This window comes from Cibotium barometz, chromosome 29 (assembly GCF_041138505.1).
Source record: "Cibotium barometz isolate CiBa-2024 chromosome 29, ASM4113850v1, whole genome shotgun sequence".
In the NCBI taxonomy this organism is placed as follows: domain Eukaryota; kingdom Viridiplantae; phylum Streptophyta; class Polypodiopsida; order Cyatheales; family Cibotiaceae; genus Cibotium; species Cibotium barometz.
Genome location: NC_141074.1, coordinates 48,163,046 through 48,187,800, shown reverse-complemented (window position 1 = coordinate 48,187,800; position 24,755 = coordinate 48,163,046). Strand labels below are relative to the sequence as shown.

At 45.4% G+C, this 24,755-nt stretch overlaps 1 protein-coding gene across 4 annotated transcripts in view; it reads right to left on the bottom strand.

Moving 5' to 3' along the window:
* LOC147622285 (putative WD repeat-containing protein C2A9.03) overlaps positions 1-23,338 on the bottom strand; it is a 54,279-nt gene extending 30,941 nt beyond the window's left edge. Inside the window, exons 1-9 of one of the 4 annotated variants that reach the window (XM_086823382.1) lie at positions 22,929-23,338; positions 22,669-22,810; positions 21,399-21,566; positions 20,921-21,007; positions 18,013-18,150; positions 17,803-17,919; positions 17,597-17,688; positions 17,383-17,488; positions 16,814-16,900 (exon numbers count right to left, since the gene is read on the bottom strand). In XM_086823382.1, coding sequence (XP_086679508.1) covers positions 16,814-16,900; positions 17,383-17,488; positions 17,597-17,688; positions 17,803-17,919; positions 18,013-18,150; positions 20,921-21,007; positions 21,399-21,566; positions 22,669-22,788 — 915 coding nt within the window. In that variant the 5' untranslated portion in view covers positions 22,789-22,810; positions 22,929-23,338. The remainder of the gene's footprint in view (positions 1-16,813; positions 16,901-17,382; positions 17,489-17,596; positions 17,689-17,802; positions 17,920-18,012; positions 18,151-20,920; positions 21,008-21,398; positions 21,567-22,668; positions 22,811-22,928) is intronic. The other 3 variants (XM_086823384.1, XM_086823383.1, XM_086823385.1) reach the window with 3 other exon arrangements.
* Between the last annotated feature and the right edge of the window lie 1,417 nt (positions 23,339-24,755).

Here is a 24,755-nt window from a genome sequence, read left to right as displayed (position 1 = left end):
TTCAACTGGCAGCAGGTTCTCTTCCACATAAGAAGACAGAAGTGGTTCCAACATCGCCTCAGGAGGTTCAGAGTTCCATGAACAACGGAGATCGTGTGTGAAAGGATTTCACAGACAGGTCAGTGGTGTTTCAAGTTTTTCCAAGCAGATCTATCAGCATTTGCCATTTAGTTCCCGCAGTGGAGAAGTCTTTGGCTCAAAGGATTTAACTCCTTCAGTCAACGTCAATCCCGGCAGAACAAGTCAAAGTGGAGCAGTGGTTTCAATGGAGGGGGATCCACAAAAGGAGTCGAAAGGTTGCCAGGTGTACCCATAGTTACGAGGAGTTTCTGAAACACCTGATTTGAAATGGGTTTCAAAAACGTTTCAAAAGTTTCACATTTTTTTGAAACGGGAAAAAAAGTTTCAAACAAAAATAAAAAATATATTTTTTTTTTAATATAGAATGTACAATAGTATAAGAAATAAGTATTTAGGTCTGACTACTTAGCCTATTTATTTCAGCACAAGCAGAATACTTGAAAAACATGACTCATAAGAAAACACATTGGATTCATTATTATTCAATGTAAACAATGATTCAATGCTAGAAAACAACACCCATATTCATCTCTCTAGAATCCACATTCCATACATGATACTGGGCAGCCAAGAGTCTGGTACTTCACTTAACACAATGATAAAAATCATCATAATAAAACTAAATCATGAGGACTCCCAAGAGTCACGACAATCACACAATGTCCCACGGTCCACCAAATCCAAAAAAAAAAGTACATAGATAAATGACTCAAGGCTCAACCTCCTACCCATCATCCACATCATCCTCTGATTCCTCCTCAAATGCCTCATCCTCATGATCTGCCAGTGTCACATTGGTACTAGCAACTGCATGGGATCATGTACCATGACATGTAGCTGTAATCTCCTCATACAACATGGAATAGATATCTCTATCTTGCTGAGGGATGTCGGGGATCTCCTTGCACTTTGCTGAGGGATGTCGGGGATCTCCTTGCACTTTGTGATCTCAATCTCGTCAAGATTGACTTGGCGAGACTCGATGGGGTTCCCTTTCTGCTCTATCAATCGCAGATTGCAATGACAGAACACAAGCCTCTCCAACTGTGCAGTTGAGAACCTATTTCTCTTCTTGGTGTGGAAAAGTGCCCATGTACTCCAGTTTCTGTCACTAGCCTGGCCATTTCCCAGTATAAAAGGGGTCTGGTGGACTCCAGGATGCCTAAATATTTGGAAAGTACAAGCTTTGGGAATGGGAGATTATCCTAGAATACAAAGGACCCCACACCTAAAATTTAGGAGAGTTGCTATTTTTGGCCCGACTCCGATGGAAATTCTGTTCGCGTCATTACATCTGGAATTGAGCAGATACCAAGAGTTGGCAAAGTGCCTATGACAGAATGTCTACTAGTTGGGATATTTTTAGAGATAAAGTTTATGGAAGGACCCATCTCTTAGATTGGGACATGTGGCAAGAAAGTGGACCAAAGTGAGACAAGTGGCCTGACACTTGTTAGAAAGTGGATCAAAGTGAGACAAGTGGCCTCACACTTGTCACTTCAACTATTGTGTGGCTCTCCACTTGTCATTGTAGCCTTCTCTTGCCATTTTAGCTCATGGGAGGCCCAAATCTATAAATTGGAGCCCTCTCTCTTCATTAATGGAGGCTCTCTTGCTGCACACTAGCCTCTACCACCGTTACAGGCTGCCCTAATGATGGCTACTCTCTTTCTCTCTCTCTTGAAGGCTGCCCATGAAGAATACCGGCTGTTGGGGACTGTTTTGGAGGCTTCCATCACGAAGAAATACTGAAGGCAAGGATATTTAATCATTTATTATGATTTCTAGCCATTGTACTTGTACCTGCTGTACCAACCATTGTACTGGCTGTACCAGTCCTTATACTTGTTATACTTGTTGTACCACCCATTGTACCGGTTGTACCAGCTTCTGTACTTGTTGTACCAACCATTGTACCTGTTGTACTAGTCACTGTACATGCTGGCAGCTATACCAACATTTGTACTTGCTGTACCTACTGTATCAGCCACCGTACTGACTATACCTGCCATTGTACCTGTTGTACCGACTGAATGGAGAGTTGTACTTGCTGTACCAGCTCTATTGCATGAAGACCCATGGTTTTTGGGGAAGAATCAGTACCCACACGGAGGTATATGGATTATATTGTTGGCTCGGCATTTCTACAGCCTATGTTCCGGCTTGGTTGCCTCGTGTTGGGCTGTGTTATGGCATTTGTATATGGATAATCCGGCATCTCCCGTGGAGAGAGTAAGGCCCTCAAAGCTTGTACATGATAGAGAACAGATAGAAGGGAACATGGGCACTTCAAAGGGTAGTGACAAGCACAACATACCCTGTGTAGTGTTCTCTTGTCCTACGTGCTCTCTTGAAGATTGTTTCTACCATGTGTGGGTGAAACAATAGAGAGCAGATGGAAGGGAACATGGGCACTTGAGAGGGTAGTGTGAGTTGGTGGCCGAAATGCCTATAAATTATGTGTAGCAGAAATGCTTATGGAACACCACGTTATTTATGCGTGATTGTTTTATCTTGTTACTTGAGCCCACCTCTCATCCAAGGTGTGTGGTCAGAGTACCAACACGGAGTGCAAGTGGTAAAGTGGACATGATGCCTGGTTGGCACGGGACTTATGTCTATGCCAAGGGTCATGTGGACCGATGTCTTGTTGGCAGGAGACTTATTTTGTCTCGCCCATTTACTTGGGACATGATTATGATATCTGGACTTATGGGACTGTTTTGTCTCGCCCATTTATTTGGGACATGGATTTATTTATCTTTATGCCATATTAGAATCACTATCTCCCCATACAAAGGCCAAGAGGTTCATTGTTCATCTCACCATGCATGTGGATTCATGTTGGGATTGTGAGAGGGCAATTCAGAAGTAGACAATATTCAGTCAAAGTCAGCAGTCCAAGGAGAATGGAAGGATGATAAAGTATCCACCCCATCATCAAGTTTAGCAGGAGGAATGTCACGTGCATGCCTACGCCATGGCATAAATCTTAGCATATTCAGCATATTCCCTGGTTTAGACAACATTTAGGGCATTAGCAAGGCTAGGCTATGGTCTTACGTGTCACCAATGTGGTCCCCTCACCAGTCTTGAACAATGTTTCACACATTGTCCAAAACCAAGGTGCACATGGGAATTTTCCATAAAAGAAAGCTAAAGCATTCACCGGCATATTTTGCCCTGAAAGATGGCAACTGAGTTTGAACTACAAGGGATTTCATTTGCTCGTGTGATTTTTAAGGCGACACGTTCACACCTCATTAAAGTGTGGCCGGAGTTATCGCCTTCTGGACATGCATATGTGGACCAATAGGAGGCGCCTAGAGGAATCTTGACCAACAAGCTGGGAAAAAGCACATAAGTTGATATTTTTGGCTATTCAGTCACTTTTGGCCAAAATAGGGAAAAGCACATCTATTTTGGGGCTGGTCACTTTTGGCCAAAAGGGAAAAAGCATAGCTATTTTGGGGCTGGTCAACTCCTTTAAAAGCACGAGGAAGCATGCGCATGAGGAGGGGGTGGCGGGCAGCAAATAAAAACGTTTTCTTCTCTCTTCCTCTCCAAAGCAACTGGCTGTACAGTGGGCAGCAGTGCAGCTTCCCTTCTCCCCCCCCTTGCGCTGGCCGTACAGTGGGCAACAGGCAGCTTCTCTCTCTTCCCCTTGTGCTGGCCATACAGTGGGCAGCAGGCAGCTTCTCTCTCTTCCCCTTGCGCTGGCCGTACAGTGGATAGCAGGGTTGGACAGCCTTCTCAAATTGCACAGCAACTGGGCAACACCTCCTTTCTCTACAGGCTGTACAGTGGTACAGCAGCAGGGCACCGTTTTTGTCTCTGTCCAGCACAGGCCATATAGTGGTACGACAGCTGGGCCACTTCTCCTCTCAAATTTGCTGGCCATACAGTGGTACAGCAACCAGCAGGTTCTTCTCTCTCTTGCATGGGCCATACAATGGCAGATGCTTCTCTCTCTTCAGCACTCCCTCTTGACCATCGATTCAGGGATTGTGTTTGAGGGTATCAAGGATTGTTTTGAGAGCTTTTTCCGGGGCTGTTTTGGAGAGATCTGGTATTGTTTTGAGAGCCATTTCAAGACTGTTTTTGGCACAGAGTTCATCATCAGGTTTGGCTCTGCACCAGGCTGTTGATTCGTATTGGTTCTTGGAGCGGTTTGTGCTTTGATTCCTGTGCAAATGTTTGTTGAGGAAGATTTGTGGAAATTCAGTGTAGTTTTGCACCTGCACCTTGGTTTGGTTGTAACTTGTTCATTCATTGGAATAAAGCAGTTCCTACGGGGGGCCGGCCATTCCAGCTCAGTGCTGTGTTTCAATATTGCTTATAGTTGTTTCCGCTGCGTTTTCATATCTTTGTAAGACATCTAAAGTGTCTGTATATTGTTTCAGGTGCCCGTCTAGTTTCATTGGTATTAGAGCTTAGGCTTTCTCAGAAGCAAAGGCTTCCTTCCAAAAATGAGAAAGAGAAAAGATCAGAAGTGGGGACTATAGCGATCAACAATTTGGCTATCGGGCTTATGGAAGCAGTCATGTTTCCAAAGCATGAGCAATAGACAGCTCGGCATCTAGATTTATGGATTCACAGAATTTATCCACAAAGTGTGGAGCTGGTCTTATGTGCCCATGTTCAGCACTCGTTCCACATGGACTATTCTAGATTTTAAATCAAATTTTGTTCAAGTGAGTTATATGGAGCTATATCTCGAGGTATCTTATGTGTATGCCGAGGAGATATTTATTTTGGCTTCACGACGAGCCTTGCAAAGAAAAGCTAAGTATACTTTGAGTTTAACCAAGTTGATGTTTTTTGCCAATATTTGGAATTTTGTGCATGTTGAATGTCAGAATGCACAGCGAAAATGAAGACCACTACTGTAGAGAGCAATACACAGATGCAAGAGAGAGAGAAGCTAGTGTAACTCTACTATATACACCAAGGAAATCCGGGAATACACAATGAACAATGTGGGGGGCAAGGGGCCATTTTATATGGCCCCAAGCTGCTGGTCGGCCAGCACAAAACAGGCCGACAGCAGCCCACGACCTGTCCCAGCCAGTCAGCCAGCAAATGGGCTATCGGCCAGTGTATCTACAGTCGGCCAGGTCAGCACCATAGCAGCCAGGTACGGGACGGGACGTATAATACGACAAAGTATAATACGCGTGTTATACGTCTTTTTCGCGGGGCCAAAATAAAAAACGCCTTTTTTTTTAAATAAAAAACACTAGTTTAATTACATTTGGTCGAGACATGTCACATACATGTTTAAAGTTGAAACTTGAAGTGTTGAACTTTAAGACTCAAGACTCGAGTTATAACTTATGAACTTATGAACGTTTAAACTTTAAACTTTAATTTTGAAAGACAAGGAGAGACTTAGTTATGAATCATTATCATGCTTAAAGAGATTAGAGAATACAATCATGAAATGTACTGAGTAGTCATGAATCTAAAATCACAAAATGGGAATCTTGAATCCTGAATCCTAACACAAATAAGGACGAAGCCGCAACATAATAACAAAGAACATATGTCATACATAAAAATGAGCCACTAGTCTGTAGATACTAGAATGTGGCATACAAAATGTGACTCATGAGTCATTCATCAAAGTCAAGACTCGGACTCTGAGCTAGAATCATCCCCACCATGGTCACGGTCATGCTCATCCTCCTCACTAACACTCCAATCACTAATGCTGGCCTCTCCCTCTGGCTCTGCCTCTGCCTCTGCCCCTGCCTCTGTCTCAAGGCCCCTGCCCCTGCCTCTGCCTCTGCCCCTGCCTCTGCCCCTGCCCCTGCCTCTGCCCCTGCCTATGGTGCCGGTCCTCGTGCGAGTCTGATGTGCAAAAGAGGCTCTCTCTGCTGCAAGAGGAATCTATGATGGAAGGTGCCGTACCTTGAACATCAACTCGGGCTCTCTTTCTGGCATGAACAACACTTGGATCTTCACCCAATTTCTGAATGACATCGTCGGGACCAGATCAATGAACCAACCAGCTTCCGGTACAGAGAGGCATTAACTGGCTCACAAGGATCATTCACTGTAAGCTTCGTGTTCGGGTCCATCGGCGACGTGATAGGCTTGCAGTTCTCCATCCCAAAGGCCTCAAGCATGAACATACCACTGCTGAGAGAGAAAGAATCCCCTCTGGGTCTCCCAGATCTCCAATCCCAAGAAGAAGAGGAGTAAGCCTAAATCGGTCATCTCAAACTCCTTTGATAAGGCAGCCTTCGTCACCGCAATGTGCTCCATATGGCTGAGAATGAGGTCATCCACATAAAGGATGATCAACGTGACCATGCCGCGTTCCCGAAAGAGATATAGGTTGGGATCTGCAACCAATCTCTGAAATCCAGTTCGTAGAAAGAAGGAATCAATCTTCTGATTCCAAGCCTTGGGAGCTTGCTTAAGACCATACAAGGCCTTCCGCAACCTGTAAACCATCCCCTTTGATCCTGGAACCTCAAAGCCTAGAGGCTGCTCAACATACACCTCCTCCTGCAGGTCACCATTAAGGAACGCAGATTTAACATCCATCTGATATACGGGCCATGAGAAGAAGCAAGGGCAAGAACGGTCCAAATCGTTGTCATCCTCGCTATCAGTGCAAAGGTATCCTCATAGTCGATGCCAAGCCGCTCAACATAACCCTTAGCCACAAGTCTGGCTTTGTGTTTGTCCACCGACCCATCTGACGTATACTTGGTCTTAAAGACCCACTTGACACCAATGACAGACCGTTTCGACGGCCTCGGTACCAACTCCCAAGTGTTATTCTTCTCAATGGCATCCAATTCCACTTGCATGGCTTTCCTCCAAGTATCCTGTGCAAGGGCTTCCTTGACGGAAGTGGGCTCCTTGTCCCGCATGATACGAGACATCAAAGCATAGTTTACTTGTAAAAGCTCCGCTGAATGACTTTTATCACAAACTCTGTGCGATCTTTGAGGTCCGTCCTCTGTGGTCCATTCGGAGGGAAGCTCCGTGACACCTGACTCCCGAAGGGTGTGTCCACTAACCACCTAGGTACTCGAACAGAACGCGGAGCCTCCTGCTACTGCGGGGGCTCATCTCCAGCTACGGGCTCAACCTCCTCAACTGACTGAGGCTATCCAGCTGGAACAATAGACTGGGAATCATCATCAGAATCTTCTGGGTCTCCAAGAAGTGGCGGCTCATCAACAGTGGAAACTGAAACATGCTCATCAAAGACCACATCCCTGCTAACAACAACCTCGTTCCTCTCTGGATCATACAACCTCTATCCCTTGGAAAGAGAGTTATAACCCACAAAGACAAGCTTTCGGGACTTTGAGTCGAGCTTCCCCCTCTGCTTCTTCAGAATGTGAACATATGCATTGCTCCCAAACATGGAGACATCAGGTTTCTTGTCAAAATATGCTGTAACATGCGTTGCGGAAGCGTGTTCATGATTAACACTAAGCAAAGAAGATAACGCTAATCCTACGTTTAGCAAAGACACAAAAGAGAGGGAGAGAGAGACCTAATCTACTGTATATTGCCAAAACATGCTATATATACAATGATCTTACTGATTCACAGCTTCATGATGCATACCAAAGATCCTTGCAACCCTCTACTTGCAATCGAACAAGAGAAGCTCCTGTTGATCCACCACTGTGTCCTTGCTGCCTTGCAGACTCTGACAAATGGATCCTCTTGATCTTTGAATGATGATTCTAATGAATGCCTAATGATCCTATTTATAGGAAAAAGAAATGAATTCGTAATCAAGTCGGTTTTGCCTATTTTTCCCACAAAACACTGTCCAAACAGTCATATGTTGTGTCCAAACTATGCCCAAAAGGTGTCCCAACCATTGGGCTATGTTTTGGGCACTTCCGGGAGCTTGTAGGGCTGCAAAATCTGCTCTAAATCTGCCCCTAAATCTACCCATATATCTGCTAATGAGAATATACATGTCTATGAGCATTGGGATGAACGGATGCACATGACATATGCCTCAAAGGGAGTCATGTTCGTTACTGAAGTCGTCGGAGAACGGTTGAGGATATGGACAGTCGTAGCCACAACCTCTCCCCAAAGCAGACGAGGAAGATCACGATGCTCCAGCATCGTCCTCGCCATCTCCACCACAGTCCTGTTTTTACGTTCAACTACTCCATTCTCTGACGGGAGCCTGTATTGGCCAGCTCCCGCTTGATGCCATGTTCCGCACAAAATCTCACGAAAGCATTGGAAGAAAATTCTCCTCCTTTGTCAGCCCGAAGAGTCTTCACCTACAAGCTAGACTCTTTCTCCACCATCACATGCCACTCCTTGAACCTAGCAAAAGCTTGGTCCTTCTGTGAAAGGAAATAAACCCATGTGAATCTAGAACAATCATCAACAAGCAACACAAAGTGCAAAGAACCTCCCAAGGAAGTAGTCTGCATAGGTCCACACAAGTCAGTGTGTACCAACTCCAAAGGTTTCGAAGCCCGCCTGGAAGCTTGCTTTGGAAAAGATTCCGTGTGCTGCTTACCACGAATGCAAGAACTACAGCGTCCTTGCCTGCTGCCAACATCTGGCAAGCCAACCACCATCTGGTCCCGGAAAGCTCGCCGCAACGCATCCACATTCAAGTGGCCAAACCGAAAGTGCCACAAATCACCAATCTAAGAACCTATCAAAGAGGAGAGTGCAGAGAGTTTGTATATACCATTCTCCACGCCGCCTTCCCAAACAACCTGGCCAGTCTCGCGGTCCCGTAGAGCAACAGAATGCTCCTCAAACTCCACCCGGAAGCCAGTCTTGCACACCTCATGCTCTGACAACAAATGAAAACCAAGTGCTGGGACGTAGAGAACACAAGAGGAATGCTTCCCCCCTCTGCCATCGGGAATGATCTCCATCTGGCCCTCACTCTGTATCGATATGGTGGAATTGTCACCAATGAAAATGCGACCTGACTGCCGTTTCAGATCCAGAAAGAAGTCACAGGAAGGAGTCGTGTGCCTGGAAGCACCACTATCAAGAATCCATTCCCGAGTACCCTTGGCGGTGAAGCCAACTGCCTCCTCGCTCGAAGAAGATGAAACATTCGTGTCCAACATCTCCAAGTGCACAAAGGCTGAAGAATCAGCATTCTTCCCAGTCCGCTTGGGACACTTCCTCCAATAGTGGCCTTTCTCGCCACAATCATTACAAGTCCTCTCGGCCTTCAGTTTCTCTCAGTCTGAGTCCAGCTTCTTCTCAAAAGACTTCTCCAATGAAGCCTTCCCTTTGCCCTTGTTGTTGTTATTACGGCCTTTTGATCGTTGGCCAGTTAAGGCCTCAGAACCTCCACCCTGTGGAGGGTTCGTGAATCGCTCTTCCTGGTCCAAGACCATGGGCACAAGCTCCTCCCATGTGATGGTACTGAGCCTACCATTGGTGATCAACAAAGGATAAAAGGCTGAGTACTGAGAGGACAACTGTGACAGCAACGTTATGGCCATATCCTCTTATGATATCTCTTTCCCTGCCTAGAAAACTTCCTGCTAAAGAGCCTGCAGCTTGTTGATGTGCTCCCGCATCGTCGACGACTTTGCAACATTCATCACCCGCATCTGAACTTCCAAGAAGATTCTCTTCATGGGTGATACCCTGTTGTAGAGAGAAGCCAAATGCTGCCAAATACCTCTGGCCAGCATCATATGCTTTATATGATTGATATGTGGTGGTGTGCAGTTGAGGAAGATGAAAGAACGGACTCTCGCATTGACACGATCCCATAATTGTGCCTGTGCGTCCCGTTCCTTCCGAATAGAGGGTAACTCCCCGTCCTCTAACTCCGGCCGTGGAACCCCAACAACAATGAAATTAGCCAAGTCATAAGACTCCAAAACAGATTCCATCATTACCTTCCATATGCCGTAGTTGTTTCCATCCAACTGGCGGTCCACCGGGAAATCTTCACGTGCTTCTCAGCCATCTCAAGCAAATCTGCCATCTCAAGGGTTCACAAGGTCTGTGAAGGGAGGGTGGGTGGGAAAAAAGAAGAAGAGACTGCAAATAGAATGCAAGGTGGCTGTCCAATGATGATGGCCGCCTTCTACCCAATCTCCAAGTCCCGTACAGCCCAAAACAGTCTCCAATCAGCACCTAAATCAGTAAACCCTCAATGTCCCACTGTCTCCAAGCTTCAAGCCACCTGGGGCTCTGATACCATGTCAGAATGCACAGCGGAAATGAAGACAACTATTGTAGAGAGCAATACACAAATGCAAGAGAGAGAGAAGCTAGTGTAACTCTGCTATATACACCAAAGAAATCCGGGAATACACAATGAACAATGTGGGGGGCAAGGGGCCATTTTATATGGCCCCAGGCTGCTGGTTGGCCACCCCGAAACAGGCCGACAGCAACCCACGACCTGTCCCAACCAGTCGGCCAGCAAATGGGCTGTCGGCCAGTGTATCTACAGTCGGCCAGGTCAGCACATCAGTTCGGGTCAGCAGTGTACCAGCATCTGATACAGCCAATAGGCACAAAACAGCCTCCCACACCAAGCAAAAAATGGGAAAAATACAGGGAAGTGAGGAAAAATGGGGACACACCAAAACTGAGTGGCCACACCCACAACAGAGGCCCTGACATAGTGTACAGACAGGAGATAACTGCTAACATTGAACTCCCTTGCCGACACAAGTGGAGAATGTTTCTCATGTCTATCTTGATAAGTGTTTCAGGAAAGTTTTTTTTTTTCTGAAAAGCGATGGAACACATTCTGAGTCTGGAAAAGGCTTTTCTACGAATTTGGTAAATAGTTTATCGTTTGGATCTTGTGTATTGGAGGCTCCTAATAGTATGGGATGTTAGAACTGTCGCCTACACAAGGAACTCATATGGGGGAGTATTCTAATGGTATGGGACACTAGAATACGTCGCATATGCAGTTACAAAACTATGAATTATTTATTGATATCATAGATTGGTTGATTCTAGTCTATGAACTGTTGCGCTTATATGGTTGGTTAAAGATATGCAGGGTTGTCCTCGACAACAGTGTGCCAGTTGAGCTTCCCTGGCTTGTGTGAACGTATGCTTATTTTGGCGACTTTGCAGAGAAGGATTTCTCACATCAATCATGCCATGGCATATCCCTTTTGCATGTATGTGGATGGATCCCCAGAAGGACTCCGGTGTGAGCCCATTGACATGTTAACAGGAGTTTATGTCTTTTACATGTATGTGGACGGATCCCCAGGAAGGACTCTGGTGTGAACCCACTAACATGGCAAGAGAACATGTGTGGCTTCTCCGAGATAGCTGCTACATATGGCTTTCGTGACAATGCATCTTCCACTACATTCTTCTTTCCCGGGGTGTGCAAGATCTGAAAATGAAACATAGAGAGGAAATTGGCCATCCTCATATGCTTCTCTGACAACTTAGTTTGGGTAAGAAAATACCTCAAACTCTGGTGATCTGTCTTCACAGTGAAATCAACCCCAAGAAGGTAATGTTTCCATATAGTAAATGCAGGAATTATAGCCAAGAGCCAAGAGAGAGCTCTGCATCATGCAATCTACGGCTCTCATAAGCCACGGCATGTCCCTCTTGATTAAGAACAGCTCCGCAATTTCCAGATGCATCACATTCCACACAAAAAGGCTTTTGCAAATCCGGAATGATCAACACTAGACCATGAGTAGTTGCATCTTTCAATTTGAGGAATGCATCCCTCTCTACATTAGTCCATTTGAACACGGCCTTCTTCTTTGTCAAATCATGCAAAGGAGAAGCAATCCATGCAAAGTGCTGAATGAACCTGCAATAGTAAGAGCATAATCCAAGAAAACTACGGATCTCATGCACCGAACTCAATTCGGACCAATTCCGAATTGCATCAATCTTTGTAGGATCCATCCGCACTCCATCTTTGAACACAATTGCTCAAGCAAGCATGAAAACAGCATACAATTTCAATTGCAAGCAAACACATAAAGATGCTATGCAATGCAGTATTGGTATGGACAATCCCCATTCATGAGACTATACCAAAATAGACGTGCTCCAGGCAAGTACACGAGGTACCAGACCCAATGGAACACCAATCCACCAAGCATTTCCCGGCATGTACACGGAGGCACAAGTCCCAACGGAAAGCCAAGTCCACAGTAACACCAATCCCAGCACATACAACTGCCATGGACACCAGTCCAATGTACATACATGATAAGAAAGCACGGGTGGACCAATTGGGTGGCCAAATGGTGACACTAGCAACCTTGGTGCTCACTTCGTACTTATGTTTTGTCAGCATCCCTTAACATCCAAAAAAGCGGCTTATGGATTTATAGATATTTGGGACACAGATGGCTCTTGTGCATGTGTCTAGTTGTTATCTAGGTTATGGATTTATGGATGTTTGAGACACAATAGGCTATTGTTCCTATGTCTACTTATTATCAGAGTTGTTGCCTCAGTTTGTTTCTTCATACAATTGGCTCTTGTATCCGTAACTGACTTCGGATCGTGGATCTAGATTTATGGCTAAAATATTATGGATTCCCAGCGCATCTGCTATATTTGAAGGATTGATATTTTTGGCTATTCAATCACTTTTGGCCAAAATGGGAAAAAGCACAACTATTTTGGGACCAATCATTTGGCCAAAAAGGGGAAAAGCACAGCTATTTTGGGACTGGTCGACTCCTTTAAAAGCAGGAGGAAGCATGCGCATGAGGAGGGGGTGGCAGGCAGCAGATAAAAACGTTTTCTTCTCTCTTCCTCTCCAAAGCAACCCTTGCGCTGACCGTACAGTGGACAGTGGGGCTGGACAGCCTTCTCCTCTCTCTCGCACAAACTGTACAGCAGCTGGGCAACACCTCCTTTCTCTTTTCAGCCGGCCGTACAGTGGTACAACAGTCGGTTTTGCCTCTCTCTATAGGCTGTACAATGGTACAGTAGCAAGGCCCCCTTTTTGTCTCTGTCCAGCATAGGCTATACAGTGGTACGGCAGCTCGGCCGCTTTTTCTCCTCTCAGATTCACTAGCCGTACAGTGGTACAGAAACCAGCAGGTTCTTCTCTTTCTTGTGTGGGCCGTACAATGGCTTATTCTTTTCTCTCTTCACCACTCCCTCCTGACCATCGATTCACGAATTGTGTTTGAGGGTATCAGGGATTGTTTTGAGAGCTTTTTTCGGGGCTGTTTTGGAGAGATCTGGTATTGTCTGGAGAGCCATTTCAGGGCTGTTTTTGGCACAAAGTTCAACATTGGGTTTGACTCTGCATTGGGCTGTTGATTCGTATTGGATCTTGGAGCAGTTTGTGCTTTGATTCTTGTGCAAATGTTTGCTGAGGAAGCTTTGTGGAAAATCCGGTGCAGTTTTGCACCTGCACCTTGATTTGGTTGTAACATGTTCATTCATTGGAATAAAGCAGTTCCTAGGGGGGGCCGGCCGTTCCAGCTCAGTGCTGTGTTTCGATATTGCTTATAGTTGTTTCTACTATGTTCTCATATCTTGCTGACACCCCCTCTCAGCTCCTGGATGTGAAACCAACCCCAGTGAGCTAGAGTGCCACCGGAGCAAAACCTGAGATAGAGACTTCGTGAAGAGGTCCACCGCACTGTCCTGACTCCTCCGTCGAACAAAACTCTAGCAAGATGTCATCAGCAACAATCTTTTCACGAATAAAATGCCTCTGGATGACCGTGGGTTCCACCAGTGGAAGCCCAATCCTGCCAAGTAACCTCTGCAACCTCACCACCTCGCAAGCAGCACCACGAGCAGCCCGGTACTCTGCCTCTGTCGACGACAAGGCAATAGATGGCTGCCTCTTACTGCTCCTAAGCCAAGGAAAAAACTGTAGCCTGATGTCAAGGTCCTCGTATCTGGCTCTCCTCCTCAATTTGAGTCACTCCATCCGTGGAGTCTGACTCCATCCATCAATCCCTCTCCTTTGTAAAAGAGTCCAAGATGCTTCGCATGCTGCAGAAACCACAAGATACACAATCCTGCCTCCCAAAGAGTCCTCTGCAAACATGAGCTCAACAGCCTCATTAGGAAGCTCCCGTCCAATCTGGTATGCATCAACCAAATCAATGAACCATTCTGCTTCCGAGTCAAGGAGGCATCCTACTGCTCACAAGGATCAACACCTATTACGGTGGGATGCCAAGTCCTGGAAACTGCTGAAGACCACTCAAGGCCTTCGAAAACCTGTAACCAACCCCCTTTGAATCCAGAACCACAAAGCCTGGAGAATGTGCAACATCCACCTTCACCTGCAAGTAATCAACTGCTACCTGCCTTGCCTTCCAATAGGTCCCCGTGGAAAGAACTTCCTCATCTACAGGAGTTTCTTTGTCCCGAATGCTACGAGACATCAGAGCATAAGTTACCTGTAAAGTTTCCTCTGATTAACACACAAGAACTACCAACATCTGTACTGGAAAGTTCCTGCCAACTGCTGCCATCATCTGGTAAGCTATCCACCAGCTGGTCCCGGAAAGCCTGCACCTGCAGCGTATCCACACTTAAGTGGCCATTACCAGACTGCCACTCATCACAAAACTGAGGCCCTGGGAGAGTGATGAAAGTTTGTAAACTCCATTCTCCACTCCGCCTTTCCAAACTACCTGGCCTGTTGCCTTGTCCCGGAGAGCAACAAAATGCTCATCAAACTCCACCGTACGCCAGTCTTGCAAACCTAATGCACTAACAACACATGAAAACCAAGTGATGGAACATACAACACCTGGGAGGAATGCTTCCCTCCCTCTGCCGTCGGGAACTATCTCCAACCTGCCCTCATTGTGAACTGGGATAGTGGATGTATCCCCAGTAAGAATGTGACCAGAATACCTGCAGAGATCCTGTAAAGCCGAACGGGAAGGAGTCATGTGCCTGGAAGCACCACTGTCTAGAATCCAGTCTTGAGTATCCGTAGCGGAGAGTCCTCCAACCACCTCCCTGCACGAGGAAAATGAAACACCGGTGTTGTCCATAACCTCCATGTGCACAAAAGCTGGAGTCTTCAGCACCCTTCTCGGTACTCCGCTTTGGACACTACCTACAATAGTGGCCTTTCTCACCACAATCATTACAGGTTCTTTCTACCTTTAGTTTCTCGCGGTCTCCATCAGACATCTTCTCAAAAGACTTCTCCGGTGAAGCCTTTCCTTTGCCCTTGTTGTTACGGCCTTTCGACCGTTGGCCAGTTAAGGCCTCCGAACCTCCGCCCTGTGAGGGTTCGTGAATCTTTCCTCCTGGTCCAAGACCATGGGCACAAGCTCCTCCCATGTGATGGTGCGGAGCCTGCCACTGGTAATCAAAGAAAAGTAGAATGCTGAGTACTGAGAGGGTAAATACGACAGCAACATTATGGCCATATCCTCCGATAATATCTCTTTCCCAGCCTGGAGAACTTCCTGCTGAAGAGCCTGCAGCTTGTTGATGTGCTCCCGCATCGTCGACGACTTTGCAAGATTCATCACCCGCATCGGTACTTCCAAGGAGATCCTCTTCATGGGCGATGCCCTGTTATAGAGAGAAGCCAAATGCTGCCATATACCTCTGGCCAGTGTCATATGCTTGATATGATTGATTACCTGCGGTGTGCAGTTGAGGAAGATGAAAGAACGGACCTTGGCATTGACACGATCCCACAACTATGCCTGTGCCTCGCGTTCCTTCCGAATCGAGGGTAACTCCCCTTCCTCTAACTCCGGCCACGGAACCCCAACAACACTGAAATCAACAAGGTCGTAAGACTCCAACACAGATTCCATCATTACCTTCCATATGCCGTAGTTGTTCCCGTCCAACTGACGGTCCACTGGGAACGTGGGGAGTGTCGGGATCTTCACATGCCTCGCAGCCATCTCAAGTAGATCTGCCACTACGGGGATGTAACTGAAAAGGGTGGGTGGGTGGGGAAAAAAGAACTTCTTAAACCTACAAGTGGCTGTCCAGCAAATCAGCCCGCCTTCCTCTTGCTTCTCCTCTTCCCCAACAGTCCAAAACAGTCCACCAATCAGCAACAACAAAACAGCCCCCCACTTGCTCACACAGTTCCCAAAATTTATGAGCCTAGAGCTCTGATACCATGTCAAAATATGCAGCAGAGATGAAGACAAAATCTGAGAACACAAGCAAGTGCACTGCAGAAAAATACAGCAATAGAGAAGGAGAGAGAGAGAGGCGTATAACTCTACTATATACACAAGAAAACCCAGAATACCCAATACAAAGTGTGGGGGGCCATGGGGCCATTTTATATGGCCCCATCAGCCAGTTGGCCAGCATAAAAAGCAGCCGACAGCAGCCTGAAGACACCCGACCTGATACATCTCCAGTCGGCCAGCTACATGCAGTCGGCCAGCACTCAGGGAGAGTCGTGGAGAAGCACAAGCAGTCGGCCATCACAATTGGATCAGCCAAGAGCCACAGGACAGCCTCTCACACCAAAATAAAATAGGGAAAAAATAGGGAAAAATATGGAGAGTGGGGAAAAATGAGAAAACACCTAAATCGGGCGGGCACACCCACAACAGAGGCCTTGGTGTAAATATACAGACAGGAGATGACTGCTAACAAGGACATCCACGTTTTGGGATGGCTCAACCTATCTTGACTAGCTAGTGTTTGACCTCAGGTTTTGGTGCCTACGACAGAACCGAGAGAGCAAATCCCCTTTGCATGATAAGGAAGTAATGCAAGAGTGTTATAAAGAAATTAGAATAATTCAGGTAGAAAATACCTTGCCAGTTTGATTGTCTGCAAGAAATGCATCAGGATTGTCCCCCACCACAAGCACAACTTTGTTGTCCGGACTCATAGAGGTGTGCTATGCACATGCAACCAAATAATGCAAAAGGAAATAGATGTTATTCAAGCCAACACAGAGTACATCAAATAGAGAAGCATGTACATGACCTCAGCACAAGCTTTGAAAAGCTAGAAATGTTAAGAAACCAAGCAATCTGTGATGACAGTGAGGTCAAATAATACATGTCCTATATTTATGGGATTCCCCTAAAAGCAGAAGCGTTAATTAGGGAGTCTAGTGGGCTAGGCCAGTGCTTGAGTGGCAAACTTAAAGAAGAACGGCCTGGGTAATTCCTAGTCCTTCCCTTTCCACATTTGGGGGAAGGCTTGGATGTCCCCATAATCCTTCCCTCTTCTCATTCAGGTAAGGGTTGGATGTCCCCTGGGCCTTCTCTCCACACTGACCACCTCAAGAACTGCCCTAGCTCTCTCGACTTTCTGAATACATTCCACTCTTAGGGGGATCACATAAGAGACCAAATCTTATGGAGAAGGGTATACATTAACAGGCCAAGGGAAGTGGAACTTTCGAAGCATGTCAAACTTTTCAACATCAAAGATACGAACAAAACAGTCATTATTTGAGCTCATCAACCGCATCCCCCCACTGCAGCACAAACAAGTAAAGTGGCTTAGATTCATCGTGGGCAAGTTGTGCTGGCACCTATAGCAAGTTAACTTATAGGAATCGTCTAGAATCTTCTGCAAAGCTTGCCTAGAGTCTTCATAAACCTCAATGGCATTCGTGATTGCGTTCTCATCAAACGTGATCTTAGTACAAAAGGAAATCCCAGGACGATCGAGGAACTGTACACACAGGCAACCACACGACACTGTCGGTGCCATGCTGACAAATAATTTTGGTCTTCTTGGAAAGAGAAGAAAAAAAGAAGGGCATAAAGCATAATTGAATAAGCTTACTTTGCATACCAGCTCCCCATGAAACCCACCCGCCACTAACAAGTTGTCCCGAACACACATACTACTGATTTGCACCTGTCCCATCACAGGCTGTAAAGCCCAAGAATTCCTTTGGACCTGCACAGTAGGCCAATTAAGAACCACACAAATAAATAAATAATGCAGCAAAACGTGTAAAAAATCTCGTAAGGTCAGTCCCCCAGTTCACACCTCAGGATCTGGCACTATAGGGCCAGACACATTCAAAACTTCGGCCCTTTTACGTGTCAAAGGAGACCAATGCAGAACTGACAAGTTGTGCACCAGGTAAACGTCATGTTTTGAAGTCGCCCAGAGGAGGTTCCTGAGCTGGGGCATCATTAACAAACTGTTAAAAAGAATATGCTAGCACTTTAGAAATAAAAAGTCATGAGAAATTAATTTTTGCTAGGAAAGGTCATGACACAAAAGAGCCTCAAGGAATAAAAAGCAAAAGGCATCTCCTGAACTTTTAAGCTCAATGATTGACTTTTGTTAGGTCACATTGGATACTAGCAGAAAAAAGAGAGACATGGGTTTGCATCCGCCTCATACGTACAGAAGGAAGCACAGGCTGCATGGATGTCTTGCATAGATTTACGGCAGGATTGCAGGGAATAGCGCTCTGAGGGAGAGCTGCCAATTGTACAGCTGGACTGTGCATGGCTGACAAGCTGCACACTGGTACAGACAGGCTGCTGACAAGTGTTCTATGGAAGGCTATACTACACATCAATGCAAGAAGACTAACATCATGAAACTGGTATCAGTCCAGAAAGGCTGTGTTCAAACAAACATCGTGGTTGTGTTTGTGATCTGGAGTTCTGGAGAAGCCCATCTTGCCCAAAATGCAAACACGGTGGGCATACTTGCGGGTACCACCCTGTTAGACCATGCTCCTGTTCTTCTTCACCCTGGTGGCAGAGCGAACAATCGGTAAGGATCCCAGACTCTGTTCGCACATTGAGGAGACCTGGGGGTCCTTTCTTGTTGCCCAGGATCTGCTGTTGCCACCCTAGCAAGGGCATTCCAGGAGATCAGCACTTATCTCCATGACCTCAGCGAGGGAGAAACCAGAGGCCTTCAAAGAGCACAAGCGGAGCTTACAGCAGGGATTGGCATGCCTCCAGCGCCTCCAGGAACAGAACACAGACAGTACATGGGTGGAGGCTCAGATGGAGGCAGCACAAACGGCCTAAGAGGCCATCGAAACCCAGAGAGTAGGTTACCACTACCATGCCCATGCCTCCTCCTGGACCAAGACAGGAGACAGGGTCACTAGTGATTTCTTTGTTTTCATGGGCCCTACCGCCACGCCAGGGTGGAGTTTGAGACGACTGGAAGGCACCTCTCTACTAGCAGTTTTTAGACTCCTCCTCCATGGAAGTCCTTGAGTGAGTTCTTCAGGCCCTACCCTGCAGGAAATGTCCTGGAGAGGACGGACTTCTTATCTTTTTTTCTTCATGCATCACTGGGACCTTTGAAGGCTGGCCTACACACAGCCTCCACCAAGGTCATGCAGGTAGGCTCTGTCGTGGAAAGGCTCGCGGAAGGCCTCATTCACCTCATCCCCAAAGAGAAGGGGGAAAGAGAGAGGGGGGGGGGGCGTAGGAACGGGCTGGAGATTCAGCAGCAATGCCCCATCACACAAAATTCTTGCCAATGCGATCAGCCTGCGTCTCCAGCCACACTTCCCATACCTTATCCATGGCATGCAGACAGGTTTCATCTGGGATAGGAGCATCCTAGATAACATTTACACCTTCTGGGAGAAGACAGCAGCAGCTCAGGTGAGGGGTGAGGCAGTTCTGCTAGTTAAAACTTCGGCCTATGACAGGGTGGATTGGCCTTTCTTGGAGAGCATTATGCTGCAGATCAGTTTTTCAGCCTCTTGGATTCGGGGGGGTCTCAGCTCTTTACTCCTCAGCCCACAGCCAGGTTCTCATTTAGAGAGCACCCTGGGATCGCTTCTTCCCAACCTCTTGCTACATACGGCAGGGCTGCCCCATAGCTCCCTTCCTTTCGCTTTTTGTAGCAGAGGCAATAAGCTGTTTCCTCCCCATTCACACCATGGGAGGAGTTAGATACCGAGTTTGCACATGACTGAACGGCCTCTCTTTGGCACGCAGGGAAACATGCAGCACTATGCTGATGGCATTGGGAGTTCTGTTTATTAACCTGCACAATTCGTGCAGGTTCTGAGATGGAACATCACCCACCCCAACTTGGCAACCAATTGAGGCCTTTCAGTTTCCCAGAAGAACCACAGTGCATTATCTCGGCTGCCATGCGGGCATCAACATTTCTTCAAAGCAGCAGATCAACCTCCTCCTGAGAATTTGGAGGAAGCTACTTTAATGAATCTCAGCATGTCTTTCCTCAGCCAGCCGGGTGTTGAGGCCAGCCCAGTCATTCTTGCCACTATGTGGTGCATCACGTCATGTTTTACATTCTCCTTGGCCCTGCATCAGACAGATCCAACAGCTCATTTGGAACTTTCTTTTATGACTAACGAAGGACCTTTTTTACTGGTTTAAAAAAAGAGTATATGTAGCATAAGACCATATAACTGATAAAGACTGGGAATGGATACTATAAATATCCTTAATGGCCTGAGTACAGCCCTCCAAGCCTGCCAAGCCAAAAGACTCTACATAATGTGTATGAGTGTTAGGCTGCCTTGTGTAAGGGTACAGCTTTACCATCCAGGCTGGGTAGGGTCTAAAGGTGCAGAAAGACTAGCATTATAACTTGGATCTAGGTAGTTGCTAAAGCAATGATGATAGTCAGTCAAAATTGGATGTGCAGTCGGTATGGAATGGTGTGGGCCGGTTATGTGAAAGGATAAGTATGTGCAATCTGCCCCATGCATGGATGTTTGAATCTGAAAAACATGGACTCTGAAAGCAGAGCACCAGACCCAACGAGATGGTAAACTACACTGTGTCCACCTCCATGCCTCCTGATTATGAACATCCAGGCATCCCATTAAATACAAAAGAGACTTAAGCTGTCCTTGTTTCAAGCAAGTAGGTCCCATATTTTGACTAAGGCATTCCCTTAGATTGGCGTATGGCCTTACATCATCTTCAAAGCATACCTGGAAATGTAAGACGGTGGGCTTTACAAATCGAGTATTATGTCGGAACTCATAAAACTTGCCCTCTTTTCTTACTTGTAGGAATTCCTGTTCACAAAGAGGTGTGCTGACAGTAAGTAAGCATGCAAACATTCTCAAAAATGCCTTTATCAAAACACATGGGCTGGTTACAGAATGTATGCCTGCCCATCCAGGCCGCCTGTGAAGGACAGATGACCGCTCCAACACCCCAACCATCCGTGCACAGAAGTGTTCTTTGACCGGTCTTAGAAAGCTGACCTCAAAAATGCCTTCATCACAGTACTTACGCTGGTTACAGAATGTATGCCTTCCCAGCCAGGTTGGCCATGAAGGACAGATGCCCACTCCAACACCCCAACCATCCATGCACAGAAGTGTTCTTTGACCAGTCTTAGAAAGCTGACCACAAAAGCAAAGGGTTTTCTTCGCACACATGGCATGCTTCTGAAAAGCTTACCTTTTCCAATCCTTCATGTGGCACATTCAAATTTTCATAGTTTCTGTACTGCTTCAGTCGGTTCTCCCTATATCCCTCCCTGGTAAATTGCAATCTATCCCAAGGGATGCCTTGCATATCTTTCCCTCGCCTTGCCTGTGCTGCAGATGTGTCTGACGATTTGTTCACCTGCAACAGTCCGCGTCAACAACCATCAACCATGCAACAAGCAGGAAGTAAGGATACACATAAAGGCACATGTTCATTTCTTTAAACCGATTTACTATTACAATTTATGCCATAACAGTTGGCACAAAGACCCAGTAGTCAAAACTTGACACAGATTAGGGGGCTGTACTTACCCCTTAATCAGCTCTTAACACAAATATTGAGCCTACTTATGATTACACAAGCAAAATCTACATGAGAACTTGCAGCACAACAGTCAACCTCATTTCAGGTGTCAAAATGTGGCACAAGTACATTGAAAATCAACTCTCACTTTGTGCATGAGCTCATCATGGAAGGGGAGGTCAAGTCAGTACACTACCCACTAACTACAAAGAACCAAGCGGACATAGATCTACCACAGGGCATCTTCATCGACTCAGCCTCGAGGCATAATTCACCTTTGAATGGAAATTTGAAGAGAGTTGTCAGAAATCAATACTCACCCTCTATGTACTACAAGGTACAGGTTAAGGTTAACTTATGTTTGTAAGGCCCCCATTATGAAGTGTAGCCATGTTTGGGCTCCACTGCAGCAGTAGCAGCTCGCTCATGTTTGTAAGGCCCCCTTCATGAGGTGTAGCCATGTTTGAGCAGCCCAACAGGCCTGATACGGACAATGGATGGTGGCGAGCAGCTAGCTCATATTTGTAAGGCCTCCCTAAGGTGTAGCCGTGTTTGAGCAGCCCAGCAAGCCTGGTATGAGCAATGGATGGTGGCCACATTGGCGGCAAGAAGCTTTAAAAAAGGGTTTGTAACCAAATACAGGCCATTAGACCTGCTTGTTGAGAGCAGTATTGAGTGTTTCTGGTGCTTTTACCAATGCACAATATAGATATGCCATAAGAATATTTAGAAAGAAAGCTTTTTTGTGTATTTAAAATTTTTGTTTATCTAAAAGATAACAAAATTTTGGGCAGATGGCACAGTAAGACTTCTACCTAGAGAAGGGCAAAGACCCAATTCTAATTTGCCCTAAACAACCCTAAGCAAGACTTCTTCGTAGATTAAGGCAAGGACCGAAATGTAATTAGCCCACAGACAGCCAAATGGTGGCGCTAACCTCATCAAAATCTTCTTCGGAATCCGAATTGAAGTCCTCCATTGATTCATTCTCATCATCATCTAGTTCAATAAACTCCATTACTTCATCTCCCGCAGCATAATCGTATGCAAGCGCCATGGCAAAAAGCTCTTAAACTGGGCTTTATTTTGGAAAGAAAACACACAAAATCAAGAGAAAACAGCATCAAAATGACTGCAAAAGCAGAAGACCTACCGTTGCCCAGGACATAAAAGTAAACAGGGACTGTATTTTCTGACCTTTTGCTGCTCGTCTGTGTGAAATTTAAGCTGGCAATCATGTCAACCTGTCGTCGTCGTCTTCTTCGTCTAGTACACAGGCGAGAGTACCATGTGCCTCTTTGTGAGTGTGAAAGGGTGTGGGCAGCCAACAGATATACTCAGTGAAGTATGTCCTTGAAAGCAACATTTTTCTTCTCATCAAAAAACACACACACACACACACACACACACTTTTTTCTCAGAGATCATATATAACTAAGTCTCCACATTTAGTATATGGGCTAGTTAGATTTGGGTCTTTGCCATAATATATGACTACACATCTTTTTGCATATTTATTGTAATTGGAAAATAAATTGCCTACAAGTAAAAGTGAGAACTTTGAAAGCAGGTCGCTTTGACTTGACTCCATGGTAGCAGGCAACACACACATGAAGAGAAAGCCTGAGATGGTGCTTCTGTTATAGCCTTCGATGAGCGAGAGAGCTAGATTCAAAGAATGCGATCATGTAGCATGTGACGCGTGTCAATACGCATGCAAAATAAAAGTCAAAAACTCCACCCAAAAAAAAAAATCTAAAGATTTATGCTTTGAAAAGGAGAACAGCAAACCTTTTAATTTTTAATAAATATGCTACCATATTTCAACATGATTATTTGAAAAAAGGTTTTGGTGCTTTGTTAATAGTATGTTGTCTACAAGTTTTTTGGTAAACATTAATCTTTGCTTTTAAGATAAGGAAAGAACCAATTTGTGGTTTGCCTTTTGTATAAAGGTAAATACTAGTTGTAAATGGGATTCCTCGTTGGACAAAAATACCATTGGATTTTAATTTACAAAATCCAAGAAATTTTGCTTTTGGCATCTCTTTTTCTTTTTGCTTTTTTTCATCCTCCCCCCTTTGTCAAGACAATGCATGTTTTAGATTATTGGGGGGAGGTGGCGGACACCTACATTGGGGGAGTTGAGGAACACCTACACATTTTATTAGAGGGAGGTGAGATACTTCAAGGCGCAAAATATGGATCATAAAGAAATGCAACTTAAGTAGAAGGGGGTGTGAAATTAGATAATGTTTGAGCAACTCACGAAGTAAGCAATTTTTCATGAGGGCAGAGCCCTCATTGAGGATTTTGACAAATCGAAACTAGTTAAGTGGTAACCATTATAGTTGAGCATGTGTTGCATAGCTCCAAGGCCTAGTTGCTTTGATCACACAAACCCCACCTAAAATTTGCAAAGGCATGTAAAAGGGCCCATGTTTGAGGAATATCATTGATGCATTTTTCTCATAGATCATAGAATATACTTATAATTACATTTTCTACCAAAAACACACACACACACATTTTTCTCATATATCATAGAACTTGCTTATAAGTACAGTTTACACGTTCAGTTTATCGACTAGTTAGATTTTGGTCTTTGCCATAATCTATGACTACACATCTTTTTGCATATTTATTGTAATTGAAAAAATAATTGCCTACAAGTAAAAGTGAGAACCTTGAAAGTGTTAGAATTTATGTATCTCAGTGTTTTGGGGTTGTACCATTTATTTGGTATTTTATATATTTTTCCTTGATTTATGTGGTCGTGGAGCAGTCGGCCAACTCTAGGAGCAGCCGACTAGTTCCCAATGCACTCTATAAGGAGTTCCCCCATTTCTCACTTTAATAATCCATTCCCTTGCACAAGTTCAACATTCTCTTGCTCGCCAATTGCCATTGTAAAGCTTCAAGCTAATATAAAATGTGATCTTTTCCACAAGCTCTCTCTACTCTCTCTCTTGTCTTGTTTATACTTCCGCATGTGCATTCTCCAACAGAAAGCAAGTCACTTTG